The sequence below is a fragment of the Perognathus longimembris genome, chromosome 20 (genome assembly GCF_023159225.1).
Source record: "Perognathus longimembris pacificus isolate PPM17 chromosome 20, ASM2315922v1, whole genome shotgun sequence".
NCBI lineage: Eukaryota > Metazoa > Chordata > Mammalia > Rodentia > Heteromyidae > Perognathus > Perognathus longimembris.
Genome location: NC_063180.1, coordinates 31,723,612 through 31,747,179, shown reverse-complemented (window position 1 = coordinate 31,747,179; position 23,568 = coordinate 31,723,612). Strand labels below are relative to the sequence as shown.

General features: G+C 50.8%; 1 protein-coding gene and 1 pseudogene across 2 annotated transcripts; one reads left to right on the top strand and one right to left on the bottom strand.

Moving 5' to 3' along the window:
- LOC125368200 overlaps positions 1 to 23,568 on the top strand; it is a 138,440-nt pseudogene that overhangs the window by 30,506 nt on the left and 84,366 nt on the right.
- On the bottom strand, positions 615 to 22,902 carry LOC125368082 (lactadherin-like). 2 transcript variants are annotated; one of them, XM_048368940.1, is made up of 9 exons: positions 22,800 to 22,902; positions 16,534 to 16,656; positions 16,167 to 16,298; positions 14,960 to 15,141; positions 14,343 to 14,498; positions 13,622 to 13,766; positions 2,238 to 2,422; positions 1,028 to 1,183; positions 615 to 905 (listed from the first exon to the last, which is right to left on the bottom strand). In XM_048368940.1, exons 1-9 carry the CDS (start codon positions 22,870 to 22,872, stop codon positions 768 to 770), a joined length of 1,290 nt encoding a protein of 429 aa, XP_048224897.1. In that variant the 5' UTR covers positions 22,873 to 22,902; the 3' UTR covers positions 615 to 767. The 2 variants fall into 2 exon arrangements, with proteins under 2 accessions (XP_048224897.1, XP_048224898.1); XM_048368941.1 differs by lacking the exon at positions 16,534 to 16,656.

Here is a 23,568-nt window from a genome sequence, read left to right as displayed (position 1 = left end):
CAAATGAGGAACCTCCTAGATATACCCTAAAGGCGGGCACAAGAGAGGGGCCACTGATTGGTCCCAAGGAGCTGTCCCTTAAGTGATGTTAGACTTCCTTCTCTTCCGGTTAAAGACAGGAAGGGGAGGGACAGGCTGAGGTCAGCTGTGGCCCCTTAAAGGTGTAGCTGACCCCAAGAGACACCCGTCAATCCCATTTCCAAGAACAACCAAGCTCCAACCGCACCGACGGAGAACAGAACTGTATTTCTGGAAGTGTCCGTGGCCTCTGGAGTGCAAGGACCCCAGCCCCCCATCCATGAGCGGTCTCCTTCATCTCCCATAGACACCCCCCCAGCCTGGGGGCGAGGGGCACGTGGTCTTGGGGAGACGAGGGCATGGGGCAGGCATGGCTGTCCTGGAGCCCAGCCAGCCACCCAAGATGTTGAATGTGGTGTGCAGAGAACCCCAGGGGGTACCAGAGGCTCCTCTAGAGCCAACCCAGGGGGCTGGAGGTCCATTCCAAGCCTGCCCTGTTCCTGCATTCCTGAGAAAATGGGATGGTATTGGGGGGGGGGGTGATTGGTACAGGGATTTGTACAGACTGGAGGACAAGACAAGGAGAGATGGAGGGAGAGAAAGAGAGAGGCAAGGACCCCCCTCTCCTCACCCCAGCCCCTGGAGTCACAGGAGGGCTGGGAAGGCAGCAGGTCACACCATGCAGCAGGGCTGGGAGAGATGTAGTTAGCGAGACCCCATCTCAACAAACAAGTCAGGTACGGAGGCTGCTAACAGCCCAGCAGCTCCAGGCGCAGGGTGATTCGGTTATGCCAGGACACGGGCAGCACCCGCACGTAGCGGGCCATGAAGGGCTTCTCAAACATGTTCTTCTTGTGGGAATAGTTGTCCGAGTTGCCCAGGAAGATCTGCGGGAGGGGGGCAGGGGGAAAAGGAGGGGGTAGACGGGGTGGTGTCAGGTGAGTCCCCAGAGTGAGCCCCAGCAGGGAGCGCCAGGGCCCACCCCCAGAGCTCCCAGAAAGACACCCACCTTGCTCTCGGTGGCCCCGGCCTCCCTGTACTTGGTCCAGGTCTTGCCGTTGTCACTGTAAGCCACTTTGTAGGCAGCCACATACTGGATGTAGCCGAAGTCGCGGGCCCCCTGGGTGATAATGCCCGTCACCTGCCTCTGGGAGCCCAGGTCAACCTACGGAGGAAACAGACACGCCACCTTTGTGTGGGCCTGCGCCAGCGAGGCACAGAGGCGGGCGCCGCTTCGCTGGGCCCCGCTTCGCTGGGCCCCAGTCTTTTCCATCTGCAAAGTGGGCCTAAGGATGCTTGCGATCTCAGCCCCGGGGAGGCCGAGGCAGGAGGATCGCAGGCTAGAGGACAGCCTGTGCGGTACAGTGAGACTTTGCCTGCAGGAAGCAAGGGCTGGATCCCAGAAGACAAGAGATCAGCAGGCTCCAAGTCTGAGACCAGCCCAGGAAAAAGAAAAAGTTAACAAGACCCCAACAACAGACAAGGCAGGTACGGTGGCGCATACCTATCACCCCCTATATCATGTGGGTGTAAAGGGAAGACTGCAGTCTGAGTAACCTGGGAAAAATCGTGAGAGTCTAAAAAAAAAAAAAAAGCTGAGGGTGAAGCTCAAGTGATTATGTGCCTGTCCAGAAGTGTGAAGCCATGAGTTCAAACCCCAGCACCGCCAAAAGAAAAACCCACAGGGAAAGAAGGGCAATTTGGTGGTACACTATTTTCTAGAAATTGCAACATTTGGGTTCAATCTCCAGCTCTGCAAAGAAAAGTAAATACTTATCTTAATCAAAAAATAAAATGTAAAAGCAATAAATATAATTTTTTAAAAAATGTAGCCGGGTGCCAGCGGCTCACACACCTTAGCTAGACAGGAGGTGGAGATCTGAGGATCCACAGTTCAAAACCAGGCTAAGCGGGAAGTCTAAGAGAGCCTTACCTCTAAGCAAGCTGTCACCCAAAAGCTGGACGTGGCGCTGTGGCTCAAGTAGAAGAGTGCTAGCCTTGAGTGAATGAAGCTCAGGTTCAACACCCAGGCCCTGACTTCACACACACACACACACACACACACACACACACACACACACACACACACACACAGATACAGGTGAGGCAAGTGGGAAGAGACGGCCCTGGAAACCAGGGCTTTTTCTGGAAGCTCTTCGAGGAGGGGTGGCAATGCCCCCAAGCCCAGCCTGAGCCCAGCCGACTCCCGCACCACCCACCTGCAGCCACTCATCGGCGTCGTTGCCCTGGGCAGCCCAGGCGTTGAACTTGCCCTGCCGGTCCAGCCGCCCGTAGTAGGGGTACCAGCCGAAGGCACGCAGGCCCAGTGTCTTGTAGCTGCTGGAGGCTGTGATCTGCCGGTCAGGGATGCTGCCGTCTTTCAGGCCTAGGAGTCCTGAACAAACTGTGGCAAGAGAAGACTGTCACAGCCACCTCGGGCCTTGGGACATAGCTCCCCACCCACCCAGCCAACCACATCTTCACTTATTGTTGACTTCCTGTTCTGTAGTGCCAGTACTGAAGCTTGAACTCGGGGCCTGAGGCTCTCGGCTCTTGTTCATGGCCGTTCCTCTACTACTTGTGGCACACCTCACGTTCTGGCTCTTGGAAGGTTATTGGAAATAAGAATCTCACAGATTTCTCTGCCCAGACTGACTCTAAGCCACAATCCTTGGATTTCAGCCTCCTGAGCGGCTAGGATTATACACGTGAACCGGCAGCGCCAGGCCTGGGGCTGGGGAAATGGCCTAGTGGGAGAGTGCTTGTCTCGTATACATGAAGCCCTGGGTTCAATTTCTCAGCACCACATATATAGAAAAGGCCAGAAGTGGTGCTGTGGCTCAAGTGGTAGAGTGCTAGCCTTGAGCAAAAAGAAGCCAGGGAGGAGAGAGGGAAGAACCAAACCTGAGAAGCCATCCAGATCTCCAGATGCGCAAATCACAAAGATACATAACTCAGTTCATCAAAGGGCAAGCCAACTCGCCAGCTCCAAAAAGCAGCACGACTGAAGAGGAGATGGAGAATAAAAAAGCAAATGAGGCCATGTTAACAGGAATGATCGAAAGCCTCAGAAATGAAATTAGAAAACAATTCCAGGAATTTAGAGCTGAAATCTGGAAGGACACCCAGGAAGCCAAGAAAGAAATGGAAGCAAAACTGGATACAATGCAAGCCTGCTTTAAAGAAATGGAAGCAAAAGTGGATACAATGCAAGCTGCCTTTAAAGAAAATCTCCATATCCTGAGAATTGAAATGCATGAACAAATAGATTTAAAATACAACTCTTTAAAGGAAGAAATCTCCACGATCAGAGCTGATATGACAACCATAAATAGCTCTCTGACATCCATAAACTCCGCAATTGAAACCATAACACAAAGAGTAGACCACATAGAATCCAGAATCTCTCGCCTGGACGATGAAGCAGCTGACAACAACCAGAAAATGACCACACTCCAAGAAAAGGTGAAGCTTCAGGGAAGACTAATCCAGGAACTAATGGACAAAGACAAGAGATATAATCTGCGCATAATTGGAATAGAAGAAGGAGCCGAATATCAGAGCAGAGGGCTTAATCATGTTCTCAATAAAGTTATTGCAGAAAACTTCCCCAATCTCACAGGGGACCCCATCCAGGTAACCGAAGCCTATAGGACACCTGGCAGGCCAGAACCCAGGAAAGCCACCCCAAGGCACATAATATTCAAGACTACAGACCTCAAGATTAAAGAGCAAATTCTGAATTCAGCCAAAGCGAAGAAGGAAACTTTTTTCAATGGGAAGAGGATTCGAATAACATCCGACTTATCCACACAAACTTACCAAGCTCGAAGTGAGTGGAAGAACACCATCCAAGTACTTCAGGCTAACAATTTACAACCTCGGATCAAATATCCAGCGAAATTGGAGTTCACATTCGAAGGGAGAACCAGATCTTTCCACACCAAAGAGGAGTTAAAGGAGTATGTGAATAAAAAACCAGCCCTACAGCGAATATTAAGAGGGGATCCCCACCCAACAGAGATCGTAAAAGACACACAGACAGAATCAGAAAGAAACTTCAATAGCCAAAGTCCAGCAGAAACACAAGCTCACTAAAGACAAGAAAAAAAAAAAGAAGAAGAAAAAACAGCCCACCAAGAAAATGGAAGGAGAAAAAACACCCTTATCCTTGATCTCTTTAAATATAAATGGCTTAAACTCCCCGATTAAGAGGAGCAGACTGGCAGAATGGATTCGCAAACAAAAAGTTGACATCTGCTGTCTACAAGAGACCCACCTTACAGCAACGGACAAAAACAGGCTTCGAGTGAAAGGATGGAGCAAGATCTACCAAGCAAACGCATCCACCAAAACGGCAGGTGTAGCCATTCTGATCTCAGATAAGCTGGACTTCTCTTTAAAGTCCACTCAAAAAGACAAAGAAGGACACTACATATTAATACAAGGAAAAATCCAGAATCAAGAAATCACGGTGATAAATGTATACTCACCAAACAAAAGAGGCCTGACATATGTCAAGCAAATTCTCAAAGAATTACAGAGCAAGATAGACGCAAACACAATCATAGTGGGTGACTTTAATACTCCTCTCTCTCCAAGAGACAGATCCAACACCCAGAGGATTAGTAAGGGAGCTGAGGACCTAAATAACACCATTTCCCAAATGGATCTAACAGACCTATACAGAACCTTTCACCCTACAGAGACCCAATACACCTTCTTTTCAGCAGCCCATGGATCATATTCCAAAATAGACCACGTCATAGCCCACACAAAGAACCTCAGCAAATCCAAAAGTATTGACATCATCCCATGTATTATATCTGATCACAGTGGATTAAAGGTAACCCTCAACAACAAAGGATACCACAGAGCCTATACACACTCTTGGAGGCTAAACCCCACGCTGCTATCCAAAACTTGGGCCACAGATCAAATTAAAGATGAAATCAACGAATTCATAAGCCACAATGACAAAGAAAACACATCACAAAGAAACCTATGGGACACAGCTAAGGCAGTACTGAGGGGCAAGATCATTGCACTCAGCACCCACATTAAAAGAATGGAAGCAGAGCAGGTGAATACCCTCACGATGAAACTAAAACAACAGGAGAAACAAGAAATGACAGAATCTAAAACGACTAGGAGGGGAGAGATCACGAAGATTAAAGAAGAGATAAATCTGACTGAAAATAGAAAGACCATTCAACAAATAAATACGACTAAAAGCTGGTTCTTTGAGAAAATAAACAAAATTGACAGACCCCTTGCAAGACTTACAAAAAAAAGAAGAGAAGAGATTCATATTCGTAAAATCAGGGACTCCACAGGAAAAATTATAACAAGTGCACACGATATTCAAACAATCATAAGGAGCTATTTCCAAAACCTCTACTCAGCAAAAAACAATAATTTTACAGAAATGGATCAATTCTTAGAGAAGTACAAACTGCCCAAACTGAACCAAGAAGAAATAAATCAACTAAATAAACCAATAACTTATGGTGAGATACAGGAGGTAATCAAGAACCTCCCTACTAAGAAAAGCCCAGGCCCAGATGGATTCACCAACGAATTCTACAAAACCTTTAGTGAGGAGCTAATTCCAATACTCCTCAAACTCTTCCGCGAAATAGAAACGGAGGGAGAAATCCCAAACTCATTCTACGAAGCTAATATCATACTCATTCCTAAACCAGGCAAAGATCCAACAAAAAAAGAGAACTACAGACCAATATCACTAATGAACACAGATGCAAAGCTCCTCAATAAAATATTAGCTAATAGGATCCAGAAACTGATTAAGAATATCATACATCATGACCAAGTAGGCTTCATCCCTCAGTCACAAGGATGGTTCAACATCCATAAATCAATCAACGTAATTCACCACATAAACAGAACTAAAATCAAGAATCACATTGTTATCTCAGTCGATGCCCAAAAAGCCTTTGACAAAATACAACATCCATACCTATTAAAAGCTTTGGAGAGAACAGGAATAGATGGAACATTCCTCAAAACAATAAAAGCCATATACAACAGACCAACTGATAATATCATATTAAATGGAGAGAAACTTAAATCATTCCCCCTAAACACAGGAACAAGACAAGGATGCCCACTCTCCCCACTTCTGTTCAACATAGTGCTGGAATCCCTAGCCATAGCAATAAGGCAAGAGGAGGACATCAAAGGGATCCACATCGGCAAGGAAGAAATCAAGTTATCCCTATTCGCAGACGACATGATCTTATATCTCAAGGACCCAAAAAACTCAGTACCCAAACTCCTACATCTAATAAACCAATTTGGCAAAGTAGCAGGATACAAAATCAATCCACAAAAGTCAGCAGCTTTTCTGTACACCAGCAATAGACAAACAGAAAAGGAAATTATGGAAACGATTCCATTTACAGTAGCCAAAAAAAGAATAAAGTACCTAGGGATCAACTTAACCAAGGACGTGACGGACCTATTCAATGAAAACTACAAAAATCTAATAAGGGAAATCAAAGAAGACACAAGGAGATGGAAAGACCTCCCATGCTCATGGGTAGGCAGAATCAATATAGTGAAAATGGCCATACTGCCCAAATTGTTATACAAATTCAATGCAATACCTATCAAAATCCCAGCCACATTCTTCACTGAAATAGAGAAACCAATCCATAAATTCATATGGAACAGCAAAAAACCTAGAATAGCCAAAGCAATTCTAGGCAAAAAACATAGTGCAGGAGGTATCACCATACCAGACTTCAAGCTCTACTACAAGGCCATCATAACAAAAACAGCATGGTATTGGTATAAAAACAGATCGGAAGACCAGTGGATTAGAATTGAAGACCCAGAAATAAAACCGCACTCTTACAGCCAACTGATATTCGACAAAGGAGCTAAAGACATACAATGGAATAAACATAGCCTCTTCAACTACTGGTGCTGGGAGAACTGGGCAGCCATATGCAGAAAACTCAAAGTAGACCCAAGCCTATCACCATGCACCAAGATCAACTCAAAATGGATCAAGGACCTCAACATCAGACCTGAATCCTTGAAACTACTGAAGGACAGAGTAGGAAAGACACTAGAACTTATAGGCACAGGAAGGAACTTCCTGAATAGAGTCCCAGGCGCACAACAAATAGGGGAAAGACTCAACAAATGGGACTACTACAAATTAAAAAGTTTCTGCACAGCTAAGGTCATAGCCACCAAAATAGAAAGACAGCCAACGATATGGGAAAGGATATTTACCAGCACAGCAACAGACAAAGGCCTGATATCTGTCATCTACAGAGAACTCAAAAAACTAAGCCCCTCCAAGCCCAATAAACCTATTAGGAAATGGGCAAAAGAGCTAAAGAGAGACTTCACAAGAGAAGATATAAAAATGGCAAAGAAACACATGAGGAAATGCTCAACATCCCTGCTAGTAAAGGAAATGCAAATAAAAACAACCCTGAGATACCACCTCACCCCAGTTAGAATGGCCTATACTCTGAACTCAGGAAACAACAAATGCTGGAGGGGCTGTGGGGAAAGAGGAACCCTTCTCCATTGTTGGTGGGAGTGCAAATTAGTACAGCCACTTTGGAGAACAGTATGGAGGTTTCTCAAAAAGCTCAATATAGACCTACCCTATGACCCAGCCATACCACTCCTAGGCATCTATCCTAAACAGCAAAACCCAAGATATCAAAAGGACATTTGTACTTCCATGTTTATCGCAGCACAATTCACAATAGCCAAAATTTGGAAACAACCCAGATGCCCCTCCACAGATGAATGGATCCAAAAATTATGGTACTTATACACAATGGAATACTACATAGCGATTAGGAATGGTGAAATATTGTTATTCGCAGGGAAATGGTCAGAACTAGAACAAATAATGTTGAGTGAGACAAGCCTAGAACACAGAAAACAAAGGGGCATGATCTCCCTGATATATGACTGTTAACAAAGGGAGATGGAGAGACAGTAGAGACCAAGTCTGTGAACACTGTATATGTGCTTGATACATTGTATACTGCATATGGGTCTACCTGACCTAGACAAGGGATGGGAAAACAGGTTGTAAGATATCACAAGAAATGTACACAATGCCCTACTATGTAAATGCACCCTCTTTGCACAGCACCTTGTAAAAAAAAAAATTTATGTTCAATTGATAATAAAAAAAAATTTAAAAAAAAAAAAAGAAAAAAAAAAAAAAAAAAAGAATATCATACATCATGACCAAGTAGGCTTCATCCCTCAGTCACAAGGATGGTTCAACATCCATAAATCAATCAACGTAATTCACCACATAAACAGAACTAAAATCAAGAGTCACATTGTTATCTCAGTCGATGCCCAAAAAGCCTTTGACAAAATACAACATCCATACCTATTAAAAGCTTTGGAGAGAACAGGAATAGATGGAACATTCCTCAAAACAATAAAAGCCATATACAACAGACCAACTGATAATATCATATTAAATGGAGAGAAACTTAAATCATTCCCCCTAAACTCAGGAACAAGACAAGGATGCCCACTCTCCCCACTTCTTTTCAATATAGTGCTGGAATCCCTAGCCATAGCAATAAGGCAAGAGGAAGACATCAAAGGGATCCACATTGGCAAGGAAGAAATCAAGTTATCCCTATTTGCAGACGACATGATCTTATATCTGATGGACCCAAAAAACTCAGTACCCAAATTCCTACACCTAATAAACCAATTTGGCAAAGTAGCAGGATACAAAATCAACCCACAAAAGTCAGCAGCTTTTCTGTACACCAGCAATAGACAAACAGAAAAGGAAATCATGGAAACAATTCCATTTACAGTAGCCAAAAAAAGAATCAAGTACCTAGGGATCAACTTAACCAAGGACGTGACAGACCTATTTAATGAAAACTACAAAAATCTAATAAGGGAAATCAAAGAAGACACAAGGAGATGGAAAGACCTCCCATGCTCATGGGTAGGCAGAATCAATATAGTGAAAATGGCCATATTGCCCAAATTGTTATACAAATTCAATGCAATACCTATCAAAATCCCAGCCACATTCTTCACTGAAATAGAGAAACCAATCCATAAATTCATATGGAACAGCAAAAAACCTAGAATAGCCAAAGCAATTCTACTCAAAAAAAGCAGTGCAGGAGGTATCACAATACCTGACTTCAAGCTCTACTACAAGGCCATCATAACAAAAACAGCATGGTATTGGTATAAAAACAGATCAGAAGACCAATGGATTAGAACTGAAGACCCAGAAATAAAACCGCACTCTTACAGCCAACTGATATTCGACAAAGGAGCTAAAGACATACAATGGAATAAACATAGCCTCTTCAACTACTGGTGCTGGGAGAACTGGGCAGCCATATGCAGAAAACTCAAAGTAGACCCAAGCCTATCACCATGCACCAAGATCAACTCAAAATGGATCAAGGACCTCAACATCAGACCTGAATCCTTGAAACTACTGAAGGACAGAGTAGGAAAGACACTAGAACTTATCGGCACAGGAAGGAACTTCCTGAATACAGTCCCAGGGGCACAACAAATAGGGGAAAGACTCGACAAATGGGACTACTACAAATTAAAAAGTTTCTGCACAGCTAAGGTCATAGCCACCAAAATAGAAAGACAGCCAACGATATGGGAAAGGATATTTACCAGCACAGCAACAGACAAAGGCCTGATATCTGTCATCTACAGAGAACTCAAGAAACTAAGCCCCTCCAAGCCCAATAAACCTATTAGGAAATGGGCAAAAGAGCTAAAGAGAGACTTCACGAGAGAAGATATAAAAATGGCAAAGAAACATATGAGGAAATGCTCAACATCCCTGCTAGTAAAGGAAATGCAAATAAAAACAACCCTGAGATACCACCTCACCCCAGTTAGAATGGCCTATACTCTGAACTCAGGAAACAACAAATGCTGGAGGGGCTGTGGGGAAAGAGGAACCCTTCTCCATTGTTGGTGGGAGTGCAAATTAGTACAACCACTTTGGAGAACAGTATGGAGGTTTCTCAAAAAGCTCAATATAGACCTACCCTATGACCCAGCCATACCAATTCCTAGGCATCTATCCTAAACAGCATTCCCAAGATATCAAAAAGACATTTTTACTTCCATGTGTATAACAGCACAAATCACAACAGCCAAAATATGGAAACAACCCAGATGCCCCTCCACAGATGAATGGATCCAAAAAATATGGTACTTATACACAATGGAATACTACATAGCGATTAGGAATGGTGAAATACTGTTATTCGCAGGGAAATGGTCAGAACTCGAACAAATAATGTTGAGTGAGACAAGCCTAGAACACAGAAAACAAAGGGGCATGATCTCCCTGATATATGACTGTTAACAAAGGGAGACAGAGAGACAGTAGAGAAAAAAAAAAAAAAAGAAGAAGAAGCCAGGGACAGTGCTCAGGCCCTGAGTTCAAGCCCCAGGACTGGCAAAATAAATATTTAAAAAAAATTTGAGGGCTGGGGATATAGCCTAGTGGCAAGAGTGCCTGCCTCGGATACACGAGGCCCTAGGTTCGATTCCCCAGCACCACATATACAGAAAACGGCCAGAAGCGGCGCTGTGGCTCAAGTGGCAGAGTGCTAGCCTTGAGCAGGAAGAAGCTAGGGACAGTGCTCTGGCCCTGAGTCCAAGGCCCAGGACTGGCCAAAAAAAAAAAAAAAAATTTGATAAAGACACAGGCCTGGGACTGGGGATATGGCCTAGTGGCAAGAGTGCTTGCCTGGTATACATGAGGCCCTGGGTTCGATTCCCCAGCACCACATATACAGAAAATGGCCAGAAGTGGCGCTGTGGCTCAAGTGGCAGAGCGCTAGCCTTGAGCAAAAAGAAGCCAGGGACAGTGATCCGGCCCTGAGTCTAAGCCCCAGGACTGGCCAAAAATAAATAAATAAATAAAGATACAGGCCTGCCTGCAGCTCCTCCTCCTTCGTAGCTAGCAGAAGGCTTCCTTTCTGGGGTGATGTCACGCAGACCAAGATGGCTGCTCCAAGGTGGCGCCCACTCCACCCAGGCCCACCCCTGGGTGCTCGGGCATGTATGGTTTGCTCTCATATATGCAGCGGCCGCAACAGATGAGACCACTAAGGACGTGACACTCCCGGGAGAGTGGGGGTGTCTCATGCCGGCCGGGCTGCACCCCATAATTGTTTCTCCCTTGGGGAGTTGACTGGAAGAGCAGAACCTGGAGAAGCAGGCATCCATCTGCCATGCTTTCCCTCTCTGCCCCCTAGTCACCTGCCTTTCTGCTCCCCAACCAAGTGAGGATGCAAGCAATCCGGCCATCACCTTGTCACCCCAAGGGGGCAGCCAGAGCACCCAACAACCACAGGAGACTCCAGGGACAACTTGTCCTCTGCATGCTGGAGCAGAGTCCTGAGGCAGGCCGGTGGGAATCTGCTTTGTTCTCATTCATAACTCCATGTTGTTCCCATGGCCCAGTAACCACCCTCCCTTGTGGGCACCCCGGTTCTCAGGAAAACTTCACCCCTGACCTTACCTGAAAGTGCAAGACTGTCGGTGTCACAAATCTCAAATAGGACAGGACAGACACCCCAAAGAAGATCTTACACTCAGGTGCAGAAAAACCAAAAGCCCATTCCCACTCCCCACTCCTGGCTTCTCTGATGCGCTCAGTATTACAGTGAGTCCCTGTACCGCCACGATGCAAGCCTGCTCTGCGGAGGTCTCTGCCTTCCTTCTCTCCTTTTGTCTACTTGGTCCTTCCTTACCCAGGCCACCACCGGGGCGTCTCTGCAGACACCACCAGCTCTGCACCCTGCACGGGGCTGACCTGGTGCATAAGGAGCCCCTGGCACCTCATACCCCCCTTCCCCCTAGCCCTCAACCCCAGGTCTTCCAGAATCAAACAGTGCTGCTTCTAGAAGTCTAGGAGTTGGAAGTCTGATTTTTTTTTCTTTCTTTCTTTCTTTTTTGCTGGTCCTAAGGCTTGAACTCAGGACCTGGGCACTGTCCCTGAGTTTCTTTTGCTCAAGGCTAGCTCTCTACCACTTGAACAACAGTGCCACTTCTGGCTTTTTCTGAGTAGTTTATTGGAGATAAATCTCAAGGATTTTCCAGCCCAGGATGGCTTAAAACTGTGATCCTCAGATCTCAGCCTCCTGAGTAGCTAGGGTTACAGGCGTGAGCCACCAGCACCCAGCTGGAAGTCTGGTTTTCTAAGAAATCATTATATTGCTGGTCCATAGGGGTCACGGCCCACCATGGCAAGCAGTCTGCTTGGCTCCGGCCCCCAGTAGGCTTCCTTCCACCCTTCATCAGGTCTCAGGACCTTTGCACTTGCTGACTCTGCACCTCGAGAATGTTCTCCAAGCTTTTCAAGGTCTTCCCATGGCTTCATTCAAGCTTCCACCGAAGGCCAGTGCAAAAAGCAATCCCCTGCCCATGCTGAGGGGGTTTCAAAGCTCTTGGGAGCTCTCAGCCCTTCCGTTTGCTCCTGATCTGGAGTTGGCCTCCCTCACAAGAATGCACATCCCATGATGTCGGGGGGTGACACTACCTACCTTGTTCCCAAGGAGCTGTATTCAGTTAACTAATCCGTCCCCAGTGGTTTTCTGGACTCCTAACCTAAGCCATGCCCGTGGCCACGCCCACGGCCACGCCCACAGCCATAACAAGCACTCCTGAAGAGGCCTGGATGCCTGGCACACCCTGCAGTCCCCAGGACCAGACAGCAGGGGGCACTGTGGCTTCAAAGAAAAAAAAACACACTTCAAGGGGGAAAAGTGCCAGGAGAGTTTAACCAAGCCAGGAACCCAACTTGCAGCTTTCCTGGGGCAGCAGAAACCTGTCCCTTCCTGAGCCCCAGTCTACCGGGAGTCTCTGCATCGGCAGTGAGAAGAGCCAGCTCCAAGCTGCACGGTGTTGGTCTTGAGTGGGCTGCATGGTGGGTCAGAGCTCAGGATCTACCCCATGCTCTGCACCCCTCAGCTGGGCACCCTGACGATAAGGGGCCTGGGATCTCTCCCCATCCTCACTCATCCACCTGCTGAAGATTTATCTGTGTGCTCTGCATACTCACATTCACAATACAGGCAGGTTCTCAGCCCTCAGGGAGCTCACCCTTGCAAAAACACAGCTAACTGCCACACACACACACACCCATGCCACCACTTCAGGAAACCACCTGAATGATTAAGAATACTTGGAAAATCAGCCAGGCTTGGCGACTCACACCTGTAATCCTAGCTACTTGGAGGCTGGAACATGGAGGATTGTAGTTCAAAGCCAGCCTACAAAGAAACGTCTGCAAGATTATCTTCAATACACCAGAAAAAAAAAAAGTAGGCTAGAAGCACAGCTCAAATGGTAGGGGACCAGCCATGAGCAAGAAAGCTAACTGCAAGCTTGAGGCTCTAAGTTCAAGGCTTGGTACAGGCACAAAAGAAAACCTTTGAAAACTCTCCTTCACAGACCAGAATGCCTGGGAGAGGGGCAAGCTACCCTGGTATGGGTCTCGTGTGGATCAGGTCCCCGGGACATCACTGGTTGAGATGACCATTGGAGAAGGCATGCCCAGACTCACCATTCAGATCGCAGCCCAGGAGCTCAAAGCGGAGGGTGCAACCATGGCGGCAGTCCACGGGGAATAGCCGCACATACTGCGTCTCCAGAGGGGTCTTGAACATGTTGATCTTCAGGCTGTTATTGTCCATATTGCCCTCAAACTCCTGGGAGAGAAGGGACTAGGCTGGAGGTGCAGGTATAGGCCGTGGGGTCCCCCGATTACAGGGTTTTTTTCGGGGCCTGGGAGGCAGACCAGCACTAGGAGAAAGCCACAGGGGCTCCGGTAGCAGCTCTCAATTCAAGTTCTTTTTCATTCACCTCCCTGGCCATCATGAGACCAGCCCAGGCATAAGCCACACAGAGCCACCCACCTACAACCCCATCTAGAAAGGGCACTGCTTTCCTCAACACTGTTGTCACCCACAAGGACACAACTTGCAACATCTGTACTGCTGGTGCATCCTTGAGTAGTCTGCAGCCTGCACCAAATGTCTGTGGTCGCCCTGAAGACCCAGATGAAACCCAGTGCCACCACAACCAGCACCCACAACACTGCTCCGAGCCTCCCTAGCCTCATCCATGAAGTAAAGACTGGAGCAATTTGGGTCTCTGTTTCTAAATTCAGGAGCAACTCACCTCATGACCCCCACCCACCCAGAAAGATTTGCCTCCCTGAGGGACCCCTCCCCCGGGGGGAGGGTACTGACTCGGGCCCTTCTTCAGGCCTCTCATGGGGCTACCTTGTCTCCAGACCCCTCTTCGTCCTGGATGAACTGGAACTTGTGTCCATCGAGGCTGTAGGCCACCTTGAAGGTCTTCAGATACTCGGGAGTCCCAGTGCGGCTGGCACCCTGCGTTACTACACCAGTCACCCGCTTCTTCCGAAGCAGATTCACCTAGACCAGGGCCGGGGGAACACAGTCATCATCTCCTGGGTTCTTTAACCCAAGATTCACCCACTCGGAGAGGGACAACCGGCAAAACCAGAGGGGCAGCTGGGCACATTCCCTGGAAGGGGGAAAGCAGTCCTGGGGGGCCCTAACTCCTCCCTGGGGACCTCTCTCCTTAGGGCAGAGGGGAGGGGAGGACTCTCTCCTCTCTAGACGCTCTCCTCTCTAGGGACTTATCTCCTCCCTGGGGACTATAAGGTCCATGAAAAGGGAAAGCCCACAAGGGCCAGATCCCCCCACCCTGGCCTCATGGGGGATCCTGCACAGCTGGGTACTGACGCCCCCCGCATTCGGGCCTCTTGCTGTCTAACTGCAGACCCTCCGCCGTGGTCACCTGTCACTTGGAGGCCCTAGTGCAAGCTCACGTCGGCTTCACCCCTCTCTCCCTTGCCCTCTGCCCTCCACACCTGGATCCAGGGCTTCTGGTCGTGGTTGCTGGCCGTCCAGGCATTGACCAGGCCGCTGCGCCACAGGCGGGCCAGCTCGGGGCCCCAGCGCTGCAGGCCGAGGAATCCCAAATGCACGGAGGAGGCGGAGAGCTGCCAGTCACCGATGGCGCCGCCCACCATGCCCAGGGGCATACTGCACTCTGCAGAAGGCTGCTCGGTGGACAGGGTGACCCCTTGCGATTTCAAGGGCTCCGCTGGGAACAGAGCAAAGGGGCCTCTGCAGCGGACCTGGGATCCTCGTTTTGGGAGCAGGGGATTGGTCAGCAGTGCACAGAACCCCTGACACGGCAGTGAGCAGGCCTGGACTTTGCTAGAAGCACCTCAGCAGGAGCTAATCCCATTCCAGTGTCCCCCCAGGTCTCTGCCACCTTCCTCCTTCCAGTCCCCGGCCAGCCAGCCACCCTTGACCGTGTCGCACAGGTGGGTCTATGTCCAAGTGAGACCGACAGATCCACAGACCCTGGACCACTGGTGGCCAAGCAGGGGCTGGCCCAGGTGTGTCTCCAGGACAGTCCTCACCTCCAGGCCCACCCAGGGAGCCAAATGTGGGACCAATGTGTGGCTCCAAGGAATCAGAACGGGTGACAAGCCAGGAGGGTCTGTGAAGGCTCCTGGGGTCACCACCCGTGCCCCAGGGCCTGGCCATCCAGCCTGGCAGACCCCAAGCCAGGAAGCTGGCAGTAGAAGGCCTAGGGGGTGGGGCTGGGTAATTCCTGCTCATACTCCCCTCATCCCTCCCCCAAGTAAGAGCTCCGACCACCTGGCTCCACCCCGGCTCCACTTGCCTTGGAACGATGTTCTGCATCCTTCTACCCCAGGGCCTCCCCTTCTCCAGCCGGCCTCCCTCTCCAGCCCAGCCAAGCCTGACTTAGTGAGCTGTGGGCCCCATGATGAAGAATGCGAGTGCTCAGCCCTGTTGGTAGGCAAATCTCATGCTCTGCGCCACCACCTGTGTGTCCAGCTGGCTGTGGACTCACAAACAGCACTCCCGTGACCTTAGGGTCACCCGAACCTGCTCAGCCCAGTGACATGGGGCCAGGCCCACAGTCCCAGGGGAAACAGGCAGGCAAATCTAGAGTGGAGGGATGGTGGGCCCTTGCTTCCTGCTCCTCTCCCCCACACACACCCCTGCGAGACCACCTGGCAAGTTCCCCCAAACACTTACGTGTCTCGCAGTGAGTGCCTGAATAGCCCCGTGGGCACTGGCAGATGTACGACTTGAAGACGTCCCCTCGGAGCTGGTCCTTGGCCACCTGGCACTGGCCATCATGGTGACAGGGGTTCGGGGAACAGGGACCTGGAGACGAGGAAGCAGGGAAGATGGGCTGGTGAGGGGCGCTCCACCCTCTCCCCTCCACCAGCCTGCCTGCTGGTGCCCATGGCCACTGGAAAGTCACTCAACCCAAATACATGAAGCAAGGCACTTCCTGGGATGAGGAGCTAGGGATGCTCCCACAGGTGGATGGCCAGAGGCTGAGGTGGAGGCTCAGGCCTGGCCCACACAGGCTCCTGGGGCAAGCAAGGCCCCCTACCTTCGACAATCTCATTGCAGAGGCGGCCCGTGAAGTCTTCGAAACAGATACAGTGGAATGAATCACCACGGTCCTTCACGCAGGTCCCACCATTCATGCACCGGCTGGAGTCACAGAAGATCTCTGCAAGGCATCCCAGACCTCATCAGGCTGGCCATACCCAGGCCCAGCAAGGCCTGCACACTTTTAAGTCTGGAAGCCAGTGGGAAGGAAGAAGGCCAGTGAACAGATGACCACTGGGCCACCAGAGGTGACCACTACTGGGAGGGGGGTTACTCAAACTGGAGGACGGAGCAGTGTCTAAAAGACAGAATGGGGGAAAGGCCAGGCTGAGGAGAATGGTGGGCTGAGGCCATACCAGGAGGGGTTTGGGCAAGGGCAAGTTCAGAGTCCACATCCTGCAAACAGGTAGGAGGGATCGCCTCAGGGCCTCCGTACTGGCCACTGGATCCACATTCTCAGACCAAAGCGTTATCCTTCTAGAGGCCTCCCCAGTATCATCGAGAACCCCGGCCCACAAGCACATACACCACTCAGGTAAGGGTAGGAAGCCTGCTTTGTTCTGGAATGGAGGGTTGAAAAGCTCATCAGCAGAGAAGGGGCAGGAAGGGCGTGGTGGCTGCCACACAGCCCCCCTAGGTGAGTGAGGACAGGAGGAAAGACAGGAAGGAGAAAAACAGAACTTGAGAGCTACCACCAACAGAAGCTAAGGGGAGGGGGCACACTGGAGAGGCCACCAAGGCTTCCAGGTGGGCTTGGAGACACCTGTGCCTGGTCAGCTATGGTGGTAAACACAGGAGAGGCTGTGGTATCATCGCCCTCAACCCCTACCCCACCCCGATGCCCAAGCAGGAGTCCCCTGGCAGTTGGTTCTAGCCCACCCCTCTCAGAAGTTCCCATTACTCCTGCTTGTCCTCAGGCCCTTGACTCTGGGGTTCAACCAGTGAGCAGCAGCCTTCAAGCACAGCTGGCCTGAGGAGGGTCCCCTGGCTGGTCTTAGCACCCAGAGCCCACACCAAAGCTGACACTGAGCTGAGATAGGGACCGTGTCCTCACCCCCACCCCAAGAACCCCCAGTCACCATCTCAAGCTGGATAGAGGACCCAAAGTCCCCATAGGCAACACTAATGAGTATCTGCCCTCTAGGATTGTCTGGGCCAGGGGCCTGGGGAGCTTAAGGCAGCTCCCTAAGAGCTATTAGTCATTAACTTTCAATAGCAGGTTAATCCCTCCCACTGACCTGGCAGACCTCAGAGAGAGCTTAGGCTGAGGCCAGGGAATGCAGTCTGCAGAAGGCTGGGCTGCCAGGACGCCCCCTTGTGAGTTCAAGGACTCAGCTGGGGACAGAGCAAAGGGGCCTCTGCAGGGGACCTGGGATCCTCAATTGGGAGCAGGGGCTTGGTCAGTAGTGCACAGAACCCCTGACACGGCAGTGAGCAGGCCTGTACTTTGCTAGAAGCACCTCAGCAGGAGCTAATCCCATTCCAGTGTCCCCCCAGGTCCCTGCACCTTCCTCCTTCCAGTCCCAGGCCAGCCAGTCACCCTTGACCGTGTCACACAGGTGGGTCTATGTCCAAGTGAGATGCACAGATCCACAGACCCAGGACCGCTGGTGGCCAAGCAGGGGCTGGCCCAGGTGTGTCTCCAGGACAGTCCTCACCTCCAGGCCCACCCAGGGAGCCAAATGTGGGACCAATGTGTGGCTCCAAGGAAACGGAAGGGGTGACAAGCCAGGAGGGGCTGTGAAGGCTCCTGGGGTCACCACCCATGCCCCAGGCCCTGGCCATCCAGCCTGGCAGACCCCAAGCCAGGAAGCTGGCAGAAGAAAGGCCTAGGGGGTGGGGCTGGGTAATTCCTGCTCAGACTCCCCGCACCCCTTCCCCAAGTAAAGAGCTCCATCCACCTGGCCTCACCAGGGCTCCACTTGCCTTGGAATGATGGTCTGCATCCTTCTACTCCAGGGCCTCCCCTTCTCCAGCCAGCCTCCCTCTCCAGCCCAGCCAAGCCTGACTTAGTGAGCTGTGGGGCCCACAGCTCACTAAGATGAAGAATGCATGTGCTCACCCCTGTTGGCAGGCAAATCTCAAGCTCTGCGCCACCCCCTGGGTGTCCAGCTGGCTGTGAATTCAGCAAACAGCACTCCCGTGACCTTAGGGTCACCCGAACCCTGCTCAGACCAGTGACATGGGGCCAGGCCCACAGTCCCAGGGGAGACAGGCAGGCAAATCTAGAGTGGAGGGATGGTGGGCCCTTGCTTCCTGCCCCTCTCCCACACACACTCCGCCGTGAGATCACCTGCCAAGGAGCCGAGGCCATGTAACCCCCACCCCCAAATACTTACCGCTCTCGCAGCGAGTGCCTGTATAGCCCCGTGGGCAGTGGCAGATGTATGTGAACACGATTTTTCCTCGGAGCTCATCCTTGGCCACCTGGCACTTGCCATTACGGTGACAGGGGTTCGGGGAACAGGGACCTGGAGATGAGGAAGCGGGGAAGATGGGTAGGTGAGGGGCACTCCACCCTCTCCCCTTCCCCAGCCTTCCTGCTGGGGCCCATGGCCACTGAGAAGTCACTCAACCCGAATACATGAAGCAAGGCATTTCCTGGAGGACGCTGGAGCAGTGTCTAAAAGACAGAATGGGAGCAGGGCCAGGCTGAGCAGAATGGTGGGCTGAGGCCATACCAGGAGAGGTTTGGGCAAGGGCAAGTTCAGAGTCCACGTCCTGCAGACTGGTAGGAGGGATTGTCTCAGGGCCTCCGTACTGGCTACTGGATCCACACTATCAGAGCACAGCGTTATCCTTCTAGGGGCCTCCCCAGTGTCATGGAGAACACAGGCCCACAAGCACATACGCCCCTCAGGTACAGGTAGGAAGCCTACTCTGTTCTGGAATGGAGGGTTGAAAAGCTCACCAGCAGAGAAGGGGTGGGAAGGATGTGGTGGCTGCCACACAGCCCCCCTAGGAGAATGAGGACAGAAGGACAGACAGGAAGGAGAAAAACAGAACTTGAGAGCCACCACCAACAGAAGCTAAGGGGGGGGGGGGCACACTGGAGAGGCCACCAAGGCTTCCAGGTGGGCTTGGAGACACCTGTGCCTGGTCAGCTATGGTGGTAAACACAGGAGAGGCTGTGGTATCATCGCCCTCAACCCCTTCCCCACCCCCATGCCCAAGCAGGAGTCCCCTGGCAGTTGGTTCTAGCCCACCCCTCTCAGAAGCTCCCATTACTCCTGCTTATCCTCAGGCCCTTGACTCTGGGGTTCAACCAGTGAGCAGTAGCCTTCATGCACAGCTGGCCTGAGGAGGGTTCCTTGGCTGTTCTTAGCACCCCAGAGCCCACACCAAAGCTGACACTGAGCTGAGATAGGGAAAGTCATTAACTTTCAATAGCAGGTTAATCCCTCCCCCTGACCTGGCAGACCTCAGAGAGAGACTAGGCTGAGGCCAGGGAATGGCCTGGGCCCAGGTTCTGGCCCAAGCAAGGGTTCTTGTCCCAAAGACACCCTCTTTTTTAAAAAAATTTATTTGTTTATTAATTGAACACAAATTTTTTGACAAGGTGTTGTGCAAAAAGGGTACAGTTACATAGTAGGGCAGTGTGTACATCTCTTTTTTTTTTTTTTTGGCCAGTCCTGGTCCTTGAACTCAGGGCCTGAGCACTGTCCCTGGCTTCCTTTTGCTCAAGGCTAACACCCTCCCACTTGAGCCACAGCGCCAATTCTGGCCGTTTTCTGTATATGTGGTGCTGGGGAATCAAACCCAGGGCCTCATGTATACTAGGCAAGCTCTCTTGCCACTAGGCCATATCCCCAGCCCGTGTGTACATTTTGTGTGATATCTTACGTCCTGTTTTTCTATCTCTTCTCTAGGTCTGGTAGACATATATACAATATACAATGTATCAAGAACATATACAGTAGCCACATGGCCACACCCAAGAATGTTCACCTAGGGCTTGAAATGTAATGTCGATATTAGACCATATGTCGACAGTAGTCTTATATGAACGTACATACCTAGCTTTTGAGCTATTATTTCTCCTGAGAGGTCAATTTTTCACCTTTATATGTTGAGTAATTGTTTGGTTTTAGTTACATACTGTTGGGTCCCTGCCCCAATCCTGTGAGGAATACTATTTGACAAGCAATTTTTGGTTTCACAGACTTGGTCTCCACTGTCTCTCCGTCTCCCTTTGTTAACAGTCATATATCAGGGAGATCATGCCCCTTTGTTTTCTGTGTTCTAGGCTTGTCTCAACTCAACATTATTTGTTTGAGTTCTGACCATTTCCCTGCGAATAACAATATTTCACCATTCCTAATCGCTATGTAGTATTCCATTGTGTATAAGTACCATATTTTTTGGATTTATTCGTCTGTGGAGGGGCATCTGGGTCGTTTCCATATTTTGGCTATTGTGCATTGTGCCGCGATAAACATGGAACTACAAATGTCTTTTTGATATCTTGGGTTTTGCTGTTTAGGATAGATGCCTAGGAGTGGTATGGCTGGATCATAGGGTAGGTCTATATTGAGCTTTTTGAGAAACCTCCATGCTGTTCTCCAAAGTGGTTGTACTAATTTGCACTCCCACCAACAATAGAGAAGGGTTCCTCTTTCTCCACACCCCTCCAGCATTTGTTGTTGCCTGAGTTCAGAGTATAGGCCATTCTAACTGGGGTGAGGTGGTATCTCAGGGTTGTTTTTATTTGCATTTCCTTTACTACCAGGGATGTTGAGCATTTCCTCATGTGTTTCTTTGCCATTTTTATATCTTCTCTTGTGAAGTCTCTCTTTAGCTCCTTTGCCCATTTCCTAATAGGTTCATTGGGCTTGGAGGGGCTTAGTTTTTTGAGTTCTCTGTAGATGACAGATATCAGGCCTTTGTCTGTTGCTGTGCTGGTAAATATCCTTTCCCATATCGTTGGCTGTCTTTCTATTTTGGTGGCTATGTCCTTAGCTGTGCAGAAACTTTTTAATTTGTAGTAGTCCCATATGTCGAGTCTTTCCCCTATTTGTTGTGCCCCTGGGACTGTATTCAGGAAGTTCCTTCCTGTGCCGATAAGTTCTAGTGTCTTTCCTACTCTGTCCTTCAGTAGTTTCAAGGATTCAGGTCTGATGTTGAGGTCCTTGATCCATTTTGAGTTGATCTTGGTGCATGGTGATAGGCTTGGGAAAAGACACCCTCTTGGGGAACAACAAACCACCCCGAGGAAAAAGGGAAGAGGGAAAGTTGTCCTTGGTCCCTCTAGGTCTTGCACACTCTCTGGCTGGGCCATCCAAGCAAGGCAGACCTGGGGCTTCCAAACTCAGCACAACCGCACCCCCCTAACAAAATCCCCACAAGGATGTCAGGGTCCTGCTCTTTGGGGAGAATTCCACGGGGGCATTTGGCCAGGACACAGCTTTGTGCAGGCAAAGGACAGGGGCAGGGAGGGAGGGTACAGAAAGAACTGTGGAGACCCCAAGCATCTTTCCAGGGTGTCTGTCAGGACCCAGCGCTTTCTCCTGGGCACTGGCAAGCTTAGACTTGAGCGGGATGGCAGAGCTGGGTCCTGCAGCACCCTCCCCAGCCACAGTCAATCCCTTTTGTAGGAGACAAAGATGGAGAGAAGAGCCCTCTGGCCGGCCCCCCCCCCCCACATGCAACCCCCTACACACACCATCAGCAGCCTGCAGGGAGGCCCAGCTATCCACCAGGGGCCTGGGGGAGGGGAAGGAGGCCAGGAAGATAAGGCAGCAAAACCAAGGCCACCAGCACCAGGACGTGGCCAGCCCTTCTCAAGGCCCTCCCCGCCCCAGGGTGCGCCTTCCCGCGAGCCCGACCCCACTCCACAAGTGGGACACACAAATCTCCAGGTACAGCCCAGCACGCCGGGTTAGGGTCAGAGGTGGGGTGGGGGGAGTGGTGGGGAGAAGCACACAAGCCCCAGAATCTTCCAGACCGGGTTCACTGGCCTCATTTCACAGACAGGAAAAGAGAGGTCCAGCAGCAGATTCCTCTGTTGTGTGTGTGGCTCATCTCTGGGGGCGGCAGGGCGGCCACCGCGTGTTCCCGCCCCAGGCGCCGGGCTCCAGCCAGCACAGCCCGAAAAGCCCCGCGCACAGCAGAGGCCGACGGTGCCGGGGTCCCCGGCCAGGCTGGGCAGCGCCCTGCCCCTCAAGCAGGGCGCCCCACGCTCCCGCCAAGTCTGCCCACCGTGGAGGTAGCGGGAGGCGCCCGATAGAACTTCGGAGCGGCTGGAAAGCGGCGCGAGGGACTTACCGGTTTGGGCCAGGAGGCCGGAGGCGCAGAGCAGTGCGCCGCATATCGCGGCCAGCACGCGGGGCCCCGGCATGCTCGGGGACACCGGGAAGGGACGAGATGGAACCCAGATACCAATAGACCCCGGGACAGGTTCTAGCTCCTTCCAGGTGCCCGACCCATATAAATACGGCCGCTCGGCCCCGCCCACCGGCTCCGCCCAGGCCAGTCAGAAGCGGGATGGGGGCGGGACCAAGCCGATTCGGGGCGTGGCCGAGCTGTTTGAGGGCGTAGCTGCTGTTGCGGGGCGGGGCTGAGATGCTGGGGGCGTGGCTGACCCAATGGGGCAGAACTGAGCTTGCTGGATGGGGCTGAGCTGAAGGGGGCGTGGTTTGTTTCTGTGGACATGGCTTAGACGCTGAGGGCGAGACTGGTCTACTGGGGTTGGCGGGCGTGGTATGGGGGGGGGGGTGTCTCTGGCCCCATCTCCAAAACCGGGGAGTGGGTGTGGCTCAGGCTCAGTGGCAGAAGGCTTGCTTCCATAGCAAGCTGCAAAACCTGGCTGGATTCCAGCGCCAAGTACCGTGAAAACAAACAAGAAAAGAAATTTTTTATTTTTTGCCAGTCCTCGGGCTTGAATTCAGGGCGTGGGAACTATCCCTGAGCTTTTTTGCTGCGGGCTAGCACTCTACCACTTGAGCCACAGTGTGTATCTGAGGAATCGAACCCAGGGCTTCACGCATGCTAGGCAAGCACTCTACCACTAAGCCACATCCCCAGCCCCTAGAAA

What these genes read in the sequence shown, in the direction of transcription:
- LOC125368082 (XM_048368940.1), bottom strand. Translation starts at nt 22,872, where the DNA reads ATGCCGGGGCCCCGCGTGCTGGCCGCGATATGCGGCGCACTGCTCTGC. An exon ending in ACCAGAAGCCCTGGATCCAG is followed by an intron (nt 14,499 to 14,959) that starts GTGTGGAGGGCA and finishes GCCCTGGTCTAG; the next exon opens with GTGAATCTGCTTCGGAAGAA. An exon ending in CCGGGGCCACCGAGAGCAAG is followed by an intron (nt 906 to 1,027) that starts GTGGGTGTCTTT and finishes CCCCTCCCGCAG; the next exon opens with ATCTTCCTGGGCAACTCGGA.